Source organism: Tiliqua scincoides, chromosome 5, assembly GCF_035046505.1.
Source record: "Tiliqua scincoides isolate rTilSci1 chromosome 5, rTilSci1.hap2, whole genome shotgun sequence".
Classification (NCBI taxonomy): domain Eukaryota; kingdom Metazoa; phylum Chordata; class Lepidosauria; order Squamata; family Scincidae; genus Tiliqua; species Tiliqua scincoides.
Window position 1 is genome coordinate 43,651,272 of NC_089825.1, and position 15,929 is coordinate 43,667,200.

At 42.8% G+C, this 15,929-nt stretch overlaps 1 protein-coding gene across 1 annotated transcript in view; it reads right to left on the reverse strand.

Moving 5' to 3' along the window:
• The window catches only part of THRB (thyroid hormone receptor beta), a 59,044-nt gene that overhangs the window by 10,406 nt on the left and 32,709 nt on the right, over positions 1 to 15,929 (reverse strand). Inside the window, 4 exon segments of the mRNA XM_066627407.1 lie at positions 2,196 to 2,342; positions 4,353 to 4,558; positions 6,762 to 6,909; positions 9,817 to 9,917. Coding sequence (XP_066483504.1) covers positions 2,196 to 2,342; positions 4,353 to 4,558; positions 6,762 to 6,909; positions 9,817 to 9,917 — 602 coding nt within the window.

A 15,929-nucleotide genomic window follows, 5' to 3' on the forward strand; every position in this document is an offset into this window, starting at 1 on the left:
CAGCACCAGCACTGGAAAATTGGATAGGATTGGGCCCCAAGACAGTGATAAAACAATAACTCATTGTTTTTATGCCTGTAACACTGTGAATTGCCCTGAGCCATCACTGAAACAAAAAAATCTACCTTATATCAGCTTCACAATAAGTTCTTTTATTTTTAGGCTTCTGCTGACATTCATATTTGGGGTGGGTGAGAGGGAAATCTTTATTTATAGAGCTGACACAATGATTACATTTAATCTTGACAAGAAACATTGTGAGTGGGCGACAGAATCTTGGCTTAGCAGAAGTGAAAGCAATGCTCCAAGGGCAGGAGAAATCTTTAAAAAAAAAAAGGAGCCTTTTGCTAAGGAAAATTGACATTGATTGTACTGTCATAATTTTTTCGTTTTCTCTTTCAGAAATGCCAGTTTCAGGTGTAGAATGTTTGATTCAAAAGGAGATTGACTGATCCTAATCTGTCAGATTCCTCAACATCAGGCTGAATAACTTACACAAGGCAAGACAAGAGCGACAGGGGCAGGTGACATTTTTATTCCTGAAAGTCATGCTGTTGCATAAAGGAAAAAAGAAAGTGAATGCGGAAAAAAGGGAATAGAAAGTGATAAGACTAAAATATAAATTTAATCAGATTTTCCAAAATAAAATACCAAATCATTTCCAAAATGATTTCACTAGATTGTATCCAAGAAAGTAAATCCTGACTAATCACCATTGAAATTAATGGGTTGCATCCAATATTTAGGCTGCAATCCTATACCTGTATACCTGAGACTTAATTCCAAGTAAACAAGCATAGGACTGCACTGATAGCCATGAATAAGAAAGTTAGTTATAACTAATGATTTCAATGGAACTTAGCAGTGACTAGGAATGCAAGCCCATATATGTCTACTCAGAAGTAAGCCACACTGAGTTCAAAGGGACTTTCAGGTAAATGTACCTGGGAGCAAATCCCATAGAACTCAATAGAGCTTTCTACTGAGCAGATTTGTTTGGGAAGCTGTTGGGGAGCACAATGCAAGGGTGAAGCATTAAAGTCTCTCTTCCTCCATGCCACAATCCCAAAACGGATTGCTCCCCTTGTGGCCACCATTTATCATAGAAACACAACATTGAAAGGGCAAACGATGTTATTAAAGTCACATCCATTCTGACCCCAAGTCTAATTTAATTCTAATCAAATTGGTTGATCAAATGGCTTTTGCTGCCCCAGCCCATGGAGCACCAACCAGACACTTACTGGTAAATTTGTCAAACACAATGGCATACACAAAACATGTAAGAACACTACACTGACATTTCAAATGGATGACATATCAGTGCAAATATCTAGGATCATGTTCCAGTTAATAATAGGTTAATGGATTTTGAAAGCTTGTCATACAATGGTTGGATTCCAAGTTGAGGGGCAGCCCAATCCTAACCTGCACTGGAACAGGCAGGCCAACTGTCCATGCTGTATCCAGCACAGGTTTGAAGGTGGATGGAGCGCAACTTGGAGTAAGGGGACTTATGGCCCCTTACCCTGAGTAATGCCCCAGTCACCACAATGGGACGACTCAGATCTGCACCAGCTAAACTGCTGGTGCAGATATGAGCAGGCCAGTGTAATGCCAGGTTGCTCGGAAGGAGGGTTGGGATCTGGCACAAGTGCCGGAGGCCGGTCCCACCTCCCTGCATGGTTCGTTCCACCCACAGGCCTGCCTACCCTTCCCCACCCCAAATACCCTCCCCTGCCCCCCAACCCCCCCCCACAGTGGCCTCCCCAGGCTGGCGCAAACTTACCCCTTCCTGGTGGGGATATGATGATGCAGGGATGCCAGTGTGCTGGCCTCCCCCACTCCCGTGTAGTCATGAATGTGCTTTACAGCATGTTTGCGACACTCCCAAGCTGGCGCAAGGGACTTGCACCAGCTGAGTGCATTACTTATGATTGTTCTCTTAATGACTCAGGTAGTCATGGCAGAGTCCCACTGAGCCCAATGGGACTTAGACATGACTAATTGGCTTCATTATTTCTAACCAACCTTATGATACCATCTGATGAGATATATTTACAAGCACTTTGATAATAATTCCTTGTTTTGTTGTTAAACTGTTATTAGAGAAGGCAACTGTCACACATTTAAATGCAAGAAAAGCTTCTACCATAGCAGAAAGCAAGAGAATGTTACAGGAACGCAATTCATACCTCACAGAACATAGGCAACTTTTTGGCAAAATCCACCACTCGTGTGATTGCTGGTGTGATAATTTTTGTAAACTGGCTGAAGGCTTCTAAGTCTACTTTCCCACCTTCTGGGGCATTTACTATTGGTGCTTGTCCAATATCCTCTGGCTAACAAAGAAAAGAAAAACATTATAAGCTGACTATAGTGGACAGGGAAGCTTCTTAATCATTAATTTAAGCTATCAGACCACAATTAATTAAACCCCAAATACCTAGATCAGGGGCTTCCAATCCCTGGCTTGGGAGCCAGATCCAGGGTTTGGACATAACCCTACCACCCTGTGAGCAGACCTTCCCATTCTGCCAGGTTGCCACAGGTCTTTCATCTTTTTGGGGGGACAGGGACACTCTAGGCCAGGGGTGCTAACACTTTTTTGGCTTGAGAGCTACTTTGAAACCCAGCAAGGCCCGGAGATCTACCAGGGGGGAAGGAAGCGTCTGACAGACACCCCCTTTAATGTATGGAGCCCCTGCTGGAGTCTAGTCAGTTTCGTCAGTTTTGTTGCTGCATGCCTGAAGAGCAGCTAAAGTGTCAGTTTCAGTGTCAGTTTAGCTAAATATGACATATTAACAGTTTGGAGAGACAGGGCTCCGTGATCTACTCATTTTGCCTCGCGATCTACTGGTAGATCGCGATCCACCTATTGAGCACCCCTGCTCTAGGCAGTCGTGTCTGACCGGATGTTCTGTTGCACAGCCTTCTGGGACACTGGGCAACAGATGCGACTGCCCAGAGTGTCCCTGTCCCCTGAACAAGGTGAAAGACATGTGGCAACCAGGTGGAATGGTAAGCTGCGGTCTGAACGGAGACCACATTTTCATAACACAGTGGTTGTGAGTCTGATGATTGCTGACCTAGCGGTAGTATAGTAATAAAATTGACTTTTCAAGACTGCTTTCAAAAGTAGTAATTGTATGCCCAGCTCTAATTTACATAGATTTTTGACATGCCAGTACTCATTTGAACTGGTAGTGGAGTATTATCCACATGTAGCTACTTCCTGTTGTCCAATTTATATCATCTTATGGAAGCAAATTATCATGGAGTGGGACACAGCCTGAATGTCCACCAGTCACCTTGCCTGACCACTGACATTTGGTGGCAGCACAAAGAGATGCTTCAAGTCCTTCTTGGCACACTGGTAACTGAATAGGATGAGGAAAGAGGATGCAGTGGATGAAGAAGTGGGAAGTAGAGGAGAGGAGAAGAGAGTCATGGTCTAGAGCAGTGATTTTCAACCTTTTTCATCTCATGGCACACTGACAAGGCACTAAAATTGTCAAGGCACACCACCAGGTTGTTGACAACTGACAAGGCACACCATGCTACCAGTGGGGCTCACATCTCCCATTGGCCCTATTAATAAATGACCTTCCCCCAGATTTCTGTGGCACAGCTGTGGACCACTCGTGGCACACCAGTGTGCCACGGCACAGTGGTTGAAAATGGCTGGGCTAGAGCGTCTCCTTGTGGGGAGTGGCTATTTGTCATCCACCAAGTGGCACACTAAGGAAATGCCCCCTCAAGCACCAGAAAGTCTTGGGCCATCCCTGATCACAGGAATGGATTTTCTGCTATAGTCCTCATGGGGTACTTTTCGCTATAGGGACCAGTTAGCTTCATAGAAAGCTCTGAAGAAAAGTGGCCATAGGTAATAAAGTTGTTCACATATTTATGTACATGTATATATCTGGGTTCAATCATTGTTAATCTGTACCTGGATACAATTATTCACATGTTCCATTCAATGCAGGTACATGTGTACAGTGTGTGTACATGAGTTGTTGCTCTGTGTACAGTGTATTTTGTTGCCCTGTATAAATGAACCCAAAACAAGACTTTCACATAGAAACATGTTTCCAGTCCAGTGGTTTGAACTGGGTATATCATAATGCACCCGTGTGAACAGTTCCTTTCTTTGAGAAAAACTACAGTAACAGTGATAAATTTATTTAGTTGAATTTACTAATGAACCAGTTGTGTTTAAGGAAAAAATCTTTCAGAGGGATTACTTCAGAGAATCAATGTTGCTTGGACCTGAATCCACAACATGCCCGATAGAAAAAGAATAAATAAAGAATGGTGCTAGAATAACTCAATATTGTTGTGGCTCCTACCAGAAATTTCCTCTTCTGTTTCCAATGGCTCCCTTGTGCATTGGTGGCCACATGCGCTTCAGTAACAATTTTGATAAGCTCCCATTCCTCATCAGTTGGCTGAGGTTTTAGCCCAATTGTTTTCTGCAGCTCTTCCCGACGTCTCTTTTCTCGGTTTTCCTCTATCAGTTTTCGTTTTGCTAGCCGCTTGCTGTCATCCAACACCACTAATAAGGAAACGACATGTTAGAGAAAAACAGATTGGCAGACACTTCCTGGAACTCTGTAATCTGTTTTGGTGATTAGGGTTATCTATTTCGGGAGTTGAACAGAAGGAATTGATTTGCCAGTGCTAACTCTATCAGTTACTTTCATACACAGAGCTCAGCTCACCTTCCAAAATCTAATAAATTCCAGAATCGTTATATTCTATAGCAAAATATCCCCCCAATTCTGTGAAACTTGGATTCCAGTGCATGTTACCAGTGCACCTATTAACAGAGAAAACTAGTTAAGCCTGCTTAACATTCAGTACAGAAGTGCCATGTATAGAAATAAATTAGACCCAAAGAGAAAGCAAAATATACTAAAAGATGCAACTGGAAGTATGTTTATTCAGAAGTTAAATGGTACTTACTGATCAGGATGTTTAGGATTATAGTCTAAACAGGTTAGCATTTTATTTGAAAGAAAACAATTCACCAGAAATGTCAACACAACCTAACTTTTGTCCCCAAAGCAATATTTTCCACTCATTTTGAACCAGAGTTCTTAAAGGAAGCTTCTTCAATGGTAACTCAATTGAAAGATGCTGGTTGAAGAGCCTTAGAGAAAGGGTGAAACTGCTTCATCTTTGTCAAGTTGTTCCATTTGTTTAAGGTGCATTATCCAAGCCAGTAGGTGGTCTGGGCTTATCTATAACTGATTGGTAGCACTAGTGCAACTGTCATGCAAATTTTCAAGGGCTCTGGGTAGGAGAAGGAGATCTTTTAAGTGCCATGCTTACACACCAAAGATTGACAGTGGGCTAGTTCACAAGATCCATCTGAGATGATCTGCCTACAGCAGGATTAAGGATTTGCATGAGCACATCCTGATTCCCCACCCATTTTGCCTTTCTAGTTCTTTTAATTCCAAGGGGGAAAGAGTGGTCCAAGCACTTAAATTAATATTTAGATAACAGCAAAGAGAGAGGTTTGGTCAAACTTCCCCACAGGTCAGTGAAAGAACTGGGAAAGCATACTGGGAGAAGGACTGGGATGTACTTATGCTCATTCATAATCAAGAGGTAGGTGGGCCAATTTGAGTCTATAATCCAAGCTGGCTTACTAAGTGTTAAAGGGTGAGTTGCTTTGTTTTGTATGAACATACAAAGTAAGTAACCACCTGACAGATATTAATAGGTAGTACTGGAAAACCCCTGAGTTCAATTGTAATTGCAATCACTACCACTAGAGATGGCATTAGAATACAATAGTGAATCTCAACCCTCTCTTTGTGGATGCAATTAGAATCTCAACCCTCTCTTTATGGATGCAAAGCACTTCTGCTCATGCAATGAGCAGGAGAAGCAATCTTCGCCAATCTTCCTTAACAGTGTAGCTCTCTGCACCCAAAAAAATTATTCTGAGTTCCCTATAACTCTTCATCCAACTGGATGTTAAGCAAACCAAAACAAATGGGAGGGAAGGAAACAACTCATGGTGTACTTGTCTCCTAAGTCTGAAATGTATAGGAGTCTGAAGATGAAGAACAGAAAGACTTATGACTCGTGTTTATTAACCTCACTGAGACACAGATGCTGACTTCATGTGTTGCACTGGGTTTCTGGGATGAAGAAAAGGTAACAACGGTTATTTTATTTCTTGGAGACATATCTTAAGGTTTCTCTTCCACTTTAGAAGGAAGACCAAGGACTTCCTTGCAGAAATCTTAGGACCCAACAAAAAAAATCCAGAAATTATTTTGTTCTATCTCCAGCTTTAATCAAAGCACGCAGGCCACTTTGAAGGCAGATAGCAGAAATAAAACATAAGTTGAGTAAGGGTTAATCTTGCAGCCATAGGCTCTGGTTCCTTAGAAGTGGAGTAATTCTCCTTTACTTTTTGGCTAAAAATAAAACAAACAACTGCAGGATGACTCATACACTCACAGCATCCAACTTCCCTTTCTTCCAAATTTTATTTTCCCCATCACCCAAAAAATGCAACTCCAAAAGCTCCCTTTCTGGCAATAGACATTGTTCATCTTGTTCATATTGTACAAGATGGCAAGAGTCAAAAGAAAGTCCAGTCTTTCAAGAACAGAATATTAAAACTCTGTAGAATTAGTTGGGCATAACACACAACATTCTCAAGTACAATGTAACATAATTTTTTTTAAAATATCTGATCAAAACAAATAGCACAATGAAATAAAGAAGATGCTTACAATCTGTTGCCATGCCAACATAGATGCATTTCTTGAAACGACATTCCTGGCACTGGTTTCTTGTGACTTTGTCTATCACACATTTTCCTTCATATTTACAGGAGTAGGTTGGGTGAAGATTTTTCTGAATAGTTCTTCGAAAAAAACCCTAGGTGGGAAGGAAAAAGAAAAATGCCAACAGCATGTCTTACTTTCCGAGACGTATAGAACAGGGGTGCCCAAACCCCGACCCTGGGGCCACTTGCGGCCCTTGAGGCCTCTCAATGCAGCCCTCAGGGAGCTCCCAGTCTCCAATGAGCCTCTGGCCCTCTGGAGATTTGTTGCAGCCCGCACTGGCCCGACGCAACTGCTCTCAGCATGAGGGCGACTGTTTGTCCTCTTGCATGAGCTGTGGGATGAGGGCTTCCTCCACTGCTTGTTGTTTCACGTCTGTGATGCATTAGCGACAGCAAAGGAAAGGCCAGCCTTACTTTGTGCAAGGCCTTTTATAGGCCTTGAGCTATTGCAAGACTTTCATTCATTCAAATAAGTTCATCTTTAATATATTCATTTATGTAAACTTATGGAAATGTATTCAAATTTTAAATGTAAATTAATTCTTCCCCCCCCCCCGGCCCCTGACACAGTGTCAGAGAGATGATGTGGCCCTCCTGCCAAAAACTTTGGACACCCCTGGTATAGAATACAGAAATTGAGTGAATACAGTATTCACAGACACTGAAGTATATGCAATATAATTATAGAAGGTAAGCAAGGCACTTGTCTGTTCTTTTGGATTTGTCTTTCAGCAATGGGCAGCCCATTCCGAGTGTGTCTTTACAGGCCTCCTTGCACAGGCTCTGAGCGTCACAAATGTTTTGTAAGGCATGTTTGTGCTGACTCAAGAGCAGGCACTACTGGCACAAAGATATGTGCTGGCCTGCTGGTGCTGGATCTAGTCCCCATGATGTCTGGTACAGGTAAATGTGTGCTGGGTGGTGAGGGGGGTGGAGAAGGTGGTGGGAGGGTATTCTGGAGGTGAGGAGGGGGTGCTTCTGGGCATGGAAGAGTGGAACAAGGAGAGGATCGGGTCCAGGAGGGCATGGGACTGGCAGTGGCACTGCATGCCGTATCCTAACCCCTGCTTCCAGGATGCTTCCAGGATGGGCAGTCCCACAAGGGTTTTTCAGATGTGTGCCAGCTAAATAGCTAGTGCAGATTCAAGTAGATCCATAGGGTGGCTGGGGTGTTTCCTGGGGTATGGGGAAAAATATCCCCTTACCCCAAGGTGACCTCCAGACTGCTCCTATAACCTGCCTTGGATACAGTATATGCCATGCAGCCTGGCTGTAACGGCACAGGTTAGGATTGTACAGGTTAGGCACAGGCTGCAATCTACACATACTTTCCTGGGTGTAAGCCCCAATGAACACAATGGAACATACTTCTGAGTAGACATCCATAGGACTATGTTGTAAGTCATTTAGGTCTCTGATTTTCATTTATTATTACAGAAGAGTTTAGAAATCACTCTCGGCAGTGAACAAAGCAGCATCTTGTACTGCATTGGCTTCACTTGGGGTTGCAGCTCAACTTCAGATATTATATAAGCTTAAGGGTCATATTTTGAGACGCTCAAGGAAAGGAGCTGGGTTTGTTTAGCTTGGAGAGGGGAAAATTAAGTGGGAAGTTGACAATGTCTTTCAAATAGATGAGGAACAGTCATAAAGAAACTCATTGCTTTTCTTGTTTAATGTGGGCAAAACAAGATAAAATGGTCCAAACTGCACCTGAAAAGAGTTCGGTAGGAGAATTAAAAGACTTTTCTAATTTGAAGTTTATTTTTGAAAATGTATACACTACTTTTCCCCCAATTGAACACCCAAGCTGGCTTTTGATAAAATCTTATGATACAAATGATCTTATGCATCTTATGATACATATACAAAGATTGCTTAAATCAAATAATAGTTTTTATTGCATTTCATAAATGTATCAACTAAGAACATCAGCAAGTCTCACATTGTACATCTGAAAAACTGAAATTTTAAAACAAATAGTTTCCTAAACTTGTTGTTGACAGTCTGACAGATCACAACAAAGCATCCCACAGTGATTTAAAGTGTAATGATTGTAGACTAAAATGTAAATTGCCTTGAAGTGTTTTCTTTTTATTCCACCCTAAAAAAATTAACCTTCATTAAAACCAATAATCAGTTGTAGACCGCTATTAGTTGCACATGTAGCAGATGTTCTTCTTTTAACGAGCATGTCTTCAGGGACACTGAGGAGGGGGTCTTGGGCCCATGCCCGTAACCTGGGTCCTTAATCAGATAGGGGCACCAACCTATATAACAGGAGTGCCCAAATTGTGGCTTGTGAGCCACATGCAGCTCTTTAACATATAATGTGCAGCTCATAGAAATATATTTAAGAATTTCAATGCTTTTTAAATATTGCGGCTCTGGAACATCTGAAGTTTATTGTAGGTGGCATTAAGCAAGTTTGGCCACCTCTGCTATACTGGGCCTCCAGGGCCACGCCCACCTGGCTTATCCCCAGGGCTGCCTCCCCCCACCCCGGCCTCAGAGCAGAGGCAAGGAGAGTGTTTATAGCACCTCCTCTGCCTCAGGGTCTTCTCCAGACACCTCACAGGCTTCTGGAGCATCCCTTCTGGCTCATCTCCAGCCCTCAGTCAGCTCTTTCTTATCCCTGGTCCTCTCCTTATATTCCCCTGGTCTTGGGTGGTCCCACTCCCTAGTCCCATGCATGTGACCTGGTCGCCTTCTGGGTCCTAAACTTCACCTCCTAGGAGGTAGGAAAACTCCTGCAAAACGTGCTGTGTGTTGCTGCTCTATGGCTACTCATCACAAGCAGGCATAGGTTAGTCAGTGGGCTGACAGCCCATTCTGCCCTGCTCAGGCCCTTCCACCTCTCCCAGCCTACACTCGGTCCTGTGCCTGCGAGGGAGGCCACCTCCTGGTGTCAGGTAAGTCTGGCCCTGGACAATGCCTATTTACATTTTGACCAGCAGCTGGAAAACAACTCCCAATCTTTTGCTTTGGCCATTATTTACCTTGCAACCTTCACATGTGATACAGCGATAGTGATACCCAGTGGCTTTGTCACCACACACAACACATAGCTCGTCCTTGTCTAAGTAACTGGGTATGTACCCTGCAAAAGGAGAGAAGGAGAGAAACCAAGAGTTAATGAAGACATTAAAGGGAGAAAAATTATATACACAGTTAATGCTTTTCAACATAATTATTCTGAAACAACACTTCCTTAACTTCCAGAGGGGTGGCTGCGTTGTATTTGCTGCAAGAGACTAAGGACCTTGTTGCACCTTAAAGACACATTTTATGAAGATATTACAAGAGTAACACTCTTAACTGGAAAACAGCCTCCAAAGGCAAATTCACTTAGTCAAAATACGCTTGGCGATCTAAAATCAATGGAGCAGTGGCCTTCAATTTCTTTCTCGCCACAACTGAAACCAACCAATCAACCAAGTATGAGACTGAGAATCCATTGCCAATCCCTCCCCTCTCCTGGGATCCTACCCACCCATACCATCACTGCCCACTCCCCACGCTCATAACACCCTCCAAGCACTGTTCACTGCAACCAAATATTCTTATGCGAGAGAGCAGAAAAAGTTACCATGAAGTCTGGCTCTACTGAAAGCCATTTTAGCACAATTGCTAAGAACCAGAGCAGGATTGAGACACAATCTCCTGGTACCTGAACGGATCCATCAGATGCCCCCCCTTCACCTAGTGGTGCTCTAATCCAGTGGTCTTTTACCTTTTTCACTCCTGCAAGTTTCCACAACCTCTCAGCTGAGGCTTCGTGACCACTTGAAGAACAGAGCCATAGAGAATGGTCATAGGAAGCTATGAATGCCCATGTTGAGGAGGGTGGGTGCAACATGGAGCCCCTGCTTGAAACTCCCTAAGAAAACCAAGCAATGCATTCAGAGGCCCAGGGACGTTTTTCCAGGGGAGAGAAAAGCCCAGGGTAGAGATAAACCCTCTTCTTTTCCTTCCCTCCCCTTCTACCAAGGGGGACCAAGAAGGGAGCATTAGCAAAAGGAGGGGAGGTGCAAAAGGAAGAGCTTAAACAAGCTCACTTGCTCTTGTCACAACAAGCTACAGCTCTTTGTGATAAATGAACTGGGCCATCATTTTCAAAAGTTGCATTCTGAGACAAAAGTTGCATTCCCTGGCAAATGTCTTATAGTTCTGATCCAGTATATACATGGGGGCTGGGGATAAGAATAGGCCCTCAGTTTGGCTGTACTTGTCGTAAGAGGCGACTAAACAGCCACCGGGTAGATGGGACTTGTCAGCCTGGGAAGGCAACTCATCTGAGAGAAGGAAAACTCTGATCCCAAACCTCCACTGCCTTGTGGCTACATCCAGTTATGGAAAAGGCTTCAGGAGTCAACCTCGAGGCAAAATCCAGAGCCGGAGTCCCTGAGGCAGTTCATGGCTGAACACAGTCACGTTCTGGCAACTCCTGCGATGCCGCTGGAACCAACCGTATTGGCCTCTGCCTTTCCATTGGACCATTTCAGCGACGTGGAGAGGGGGGATTTGCTGCATGGGTAACAGCCTATCCTCCATATCTACTTTACCCAGGCTTCGCGCACTGGAGAGGACACTCTGTTCCAGAACCACCATTCAGAGCATGACACCATAGTCTTCTGAGACTGAAGGATGCCAACAGTATATACATAGTGTTAAATGTGTGCTTTCTTTGAGATGGTCACAGATTTCTGTGAAATCATCTTAAACTCATGAAGTATGTGTGTGTTTACTCACTAATAGATGTTTTTGACTTTATTATATTTGTTTTTAGAGCAATGCGCTTATTAAATTTATTTATTTACAAGATTTTTACCCTACTTTCTCTCCCTACCAGGCACTCAAAGCGGTTTTAAAAAAATTATCAAAAAATACACATATATAAAAATGTCATAAAAAGAATAAAAGACCTAAAAACTCATAAAAGCCCAGAGTAGGTTAAAAACCAGCAGCAAATGGTAAAATGATGAAAAAAGCAGCCTACTAAGCATAAAACCCCCATATTAAAAGCCCTAAACCCAGAAGGCAAGTGTAAAAAGAAGTGTCTTTAGGACCCACTGGAAAGCCTCTAAGAAGGAGTAGTTTATAAACTAAGGGTTCTGTTCCCCAGGACTTGCTTTACTTAGTAAAAAAGTCCAATCTTTAGGGCTTTCCCTGGATTTGCTGGGCGCGATGCCATGGGCAATCGCATTTAATACCTTATGTACAAAAAGCTGCTCCCCACTTCACTTCGGCTTATCCTGGGCAGCTGATTTGGGCAGCAATTATTTAAATTTAAATTTAAAATAATTAATTTAATTTAAATTAAATGGCAGGAGGTCTCGTCTAGAGGGTTGAGCCTCTATTTGCCTGAAGATAACATCTGAAGGTCGCCAGTTTGAGGCCACTGGCGCCGTGCGACCTTGAAGCAGCTGACAAGCTGAGCCGAGTTATTCCATCTGCTCTGAGAATGGGAGGATGGAGGCCAGAATGTGCGACCAGATCAAGAAAGTAACATCTGATTGTTGTGGTTTCTTGAAAGATAGAACCTTTCAAATTGTAAAAATCCCTACGGGGGTTTAAATTTGCCTGCCTATGTAAACCGCCTTGAATAAAGTCCGAGGAGAAATCTGAGGACCAAGAAAGGTGGTATAGAAATACCTGTATTATTATTATTATTAAATTTTCTAACAAAACCGCAGGAGCGCAGAGTGTTTTCCCTAGCCAGATTCAACACTTTCCCCTTGAATGAGATGAAAGCCAGGTTCAATGCTCAACAATTCAAAGTATGTCGTTGTGTTTCAGGTTCTATTGAGACACTCCCTCATATTTTATTAAACTGTGATTACTATTCTGATCTACGGAGCCAGTATTTATACCCTTTTTTAAAGTCTTTTAGTGGATCTGAAAATGACGTGGTTAGACATTTACTAACCGGCAGAAACGAGAGTTTAACGACTATCATGGCAAAGTACTTTTATTGTATATATTCAAGAATTGTCTCAAGCAGTTGAGTCTAATGTACATGGTAAATTCTCTGTTTAACATCCTGGTTTTATTGTTAATGCCAATAAAGGATTTGATTTGAATATAAACTAAGGGAATGGATCAAAGGAGAATTTGTAAGTTAAATTTACAGCACACTCCTATACATGTTTACTCAGAAGTAAGTCCTACTATGTTCAATGGGGCTTACCCCTAGGTGTGTACAGGACTGCAGTCATACTGATTTCATCTTCAGATAAGCAAGGAAAAAATTGAAAGAATAATACAATGCAGCCATCTGGAACTTAAATAAATACACATGGGCATGTCCTACAAACAATTATTTAGCGTAGGTAGAATTTAGATCAGCATGTTTTTTGGGGTAAATATGTGGGATTGCAATATGGGAATATGTTTATACAGGTTCATCTGTGGGAGAATGACACATTTCTTCAGATGAGTGGACTCATCAGCAATTGAAACTAGCAGATTTTATTTTTTTAAAAAGGTGCACTGAATTATCATCGTCCACAATGTCATATTGCAGAGCTCACATCATTACCAATATATTCTGTTTAATCTCTGTGTTTTACTTCAAAAGCAATGGACAATCCTTTAAATGGGGTCTGCATATTGTGCAGCTCCTTCCACCCTCACCCCCACCCCCATTTTTGGCCATTCCAGGCAGGCAATTTATTGAACCCCCGCTGAGACTTCAGGGAGGGTAAGCTTGTTCGGTTTGGTGGGTGAGAAATTGTACAAACCTCTTTTAAATTACAATTAACTTGGTAAAATTTGAAATATAAACTGCGTCAGAATAACACATTTATTTGGAAATATATTTGGAAAAATATTTGTTTTGAACCAAGGAAGGGAAAACAAAATACTTGTGTGTACCATATTTACCTCTTCAGTAAATGAGTTCAGTAAACATCTAAGTCCATTTGGTGCCCCACAGAAAACAATTCCAGCTTTGAAGAGCACCATCAAAACACCAAGCAATAAATGCTACACTTTTGAAAAGGTAAATAGGAGAGAATCAAAGGCTGGCTTGTAAGTCTGGTGAGCAAGATTGTCTCTGGACAACAAGGCAGGGATGATTTTATAAACTGGAAGCAAACTGCCTTCCCTTTGAGGCAGTTGATGTGTTACAAATAACTTTTAGCGCAATCCTATGCAGGTCTATTCAGAAGTAAGTCCCACTGTATTTAATGTGGCTTACTCCCAGGAAAGTACATACTATATAGGATTGAAGAGTTTGTTAGTCAGTTGTTCTTAGTATGGTCACCAAGGCCTGCTCATTTGGTTTCAGCCATTTTCAACAGAAGAAAGAAAAACAAACAGACCATCTAATGCAGTGGTTCTCAAACTCACAGGGAGTTTGAGACCATGGGTAAGTCTTGACAGGGTTGGGCGGAAGGCAGTGACATGATCCGCAGGATTGCATTACTGCCAGGCTTGCAGGGGCTTTAAAAAAACTTACCTCTACCCACAGCAGCCTCCTAGGGATGTGGGGAGCCCCGTGGAGCACCTCGAAATAATTTTTTAAATGCTATCGCAACTCAGTTTTGCAATCATGACCTGTAAGTAGGTTGCAATCACATTTTTTTATTATTCTGAGGTACGGGGAGCCCTGCAAATGGCTTTGTGGGACTCGCCGCACCCCTAGGAGGCTGCTACGGGCAGAGGTAAGTTTTTAAAAAGCCTACCGAGCCCAGCAGCAACACAATCCTGCTAATTGTGTCATTGCCTTCCCCGCCCCTTAAAGTGCCAGAGACACTTATTCTCAAGCTGGTGGGTCACGACCACCAGTTTAAGAACCACTGATCCAATGAAAGGAAAACAAAGGTGCTTTTACCATGTGTTGCAATTAACTGATATCTAGGAAAAGTATTTTATAGCAGAATAGCTTAAATTAGTTGATAAAATCTAAGAGCCTCTTGCATTGGTGACAATGTAGCTGTGCCAAGGAGGTGTGTTCATTCAGTGGTGGTGGGGGCGAGCAGGAGGCCTGGGGAAAGACAAGGAAAAACATGTTTCCCTTACCTCTCTGTAGGCCTCCTTGGACATAGCCTGCTGTACTAAGACAGCTTTTGAGCACAAGAAAAACAGTAAATTCAACACTGACACTGGCAGACATCTATGCAGGCATTACAAAGCAGAATCTAGGCAACACAGGACCTCTGTTTGACACATAACTGAGTTACATTTTGACCACACAAGTGCAGGTCATGTCTTGAATGAAAGAGCTCATATAACTCCTAAAGACCTTGACCTTCATCTGTCTGGTATTTTTATGGCAGTTGAAGATAAAGCTGCAGACTGTCAGACTCCCAACCTGCAAATCTGTCTAATCTGAGTTCTTGGCAAGACAAACTGCTAAACAGGAGCAGATGCCCCACCTTAAGTGAATACATGCCATAATCCAATATGAACAATCCCTTTTGAAATCTATGACTCTTGGCCAAGATGAGCAATTGGTCACTAGAACCCCTTGTTGCTGAATGGCAGATCAAGCCCATCCTCTACATCCAGTGACTTTCCAGTATTATACGTTCAGTCTAGGAGTACAATTTCCTTAGCCCAGTGGTTTCCAAACTTTTTAACTGGTGGTTCTCTTGACCTACTGGGCCATTGGCCGTGGCTCCCCATTAGGGTTACAATGTTATACACTGCATAGGACAGTGGTTTTATGCAAGGATTTCGTGGCTTCCCAGGTTGGTTCCCTGAGGAGCCAAGGCACACAGTTTGGGAACTACTGCCTTACAGCCCAATCCTATCCCCACTTACCTGGGAGTAAGCCTCATTGACTCTAATGGGACTTACTTCTGAGTAGGCAGGCACAGGATTGGGCTGTCAGCCTCTTGCAATGTTTTGTTGACGGCTCTTAATATTGGCCCAGGGATAGCTCCTCTCCAACAGCCCAATCCTGAGTAGACATGCATAGGATTGGGCTGTTAAACACTGTTGGAGAGGAGCTATTGTAGTACCATTATAAGTTCCATTATAGTCAATGGGGCTTACTCCCAGGTAAGCGAGTATAGGATTGCAGCCTCAGGGCCCAATCCTATCCAACTTTCCAGCACCAGTGCAGCTGCAGTGCAGCCCCAAGATAAGGGAACAAATGTTCCCA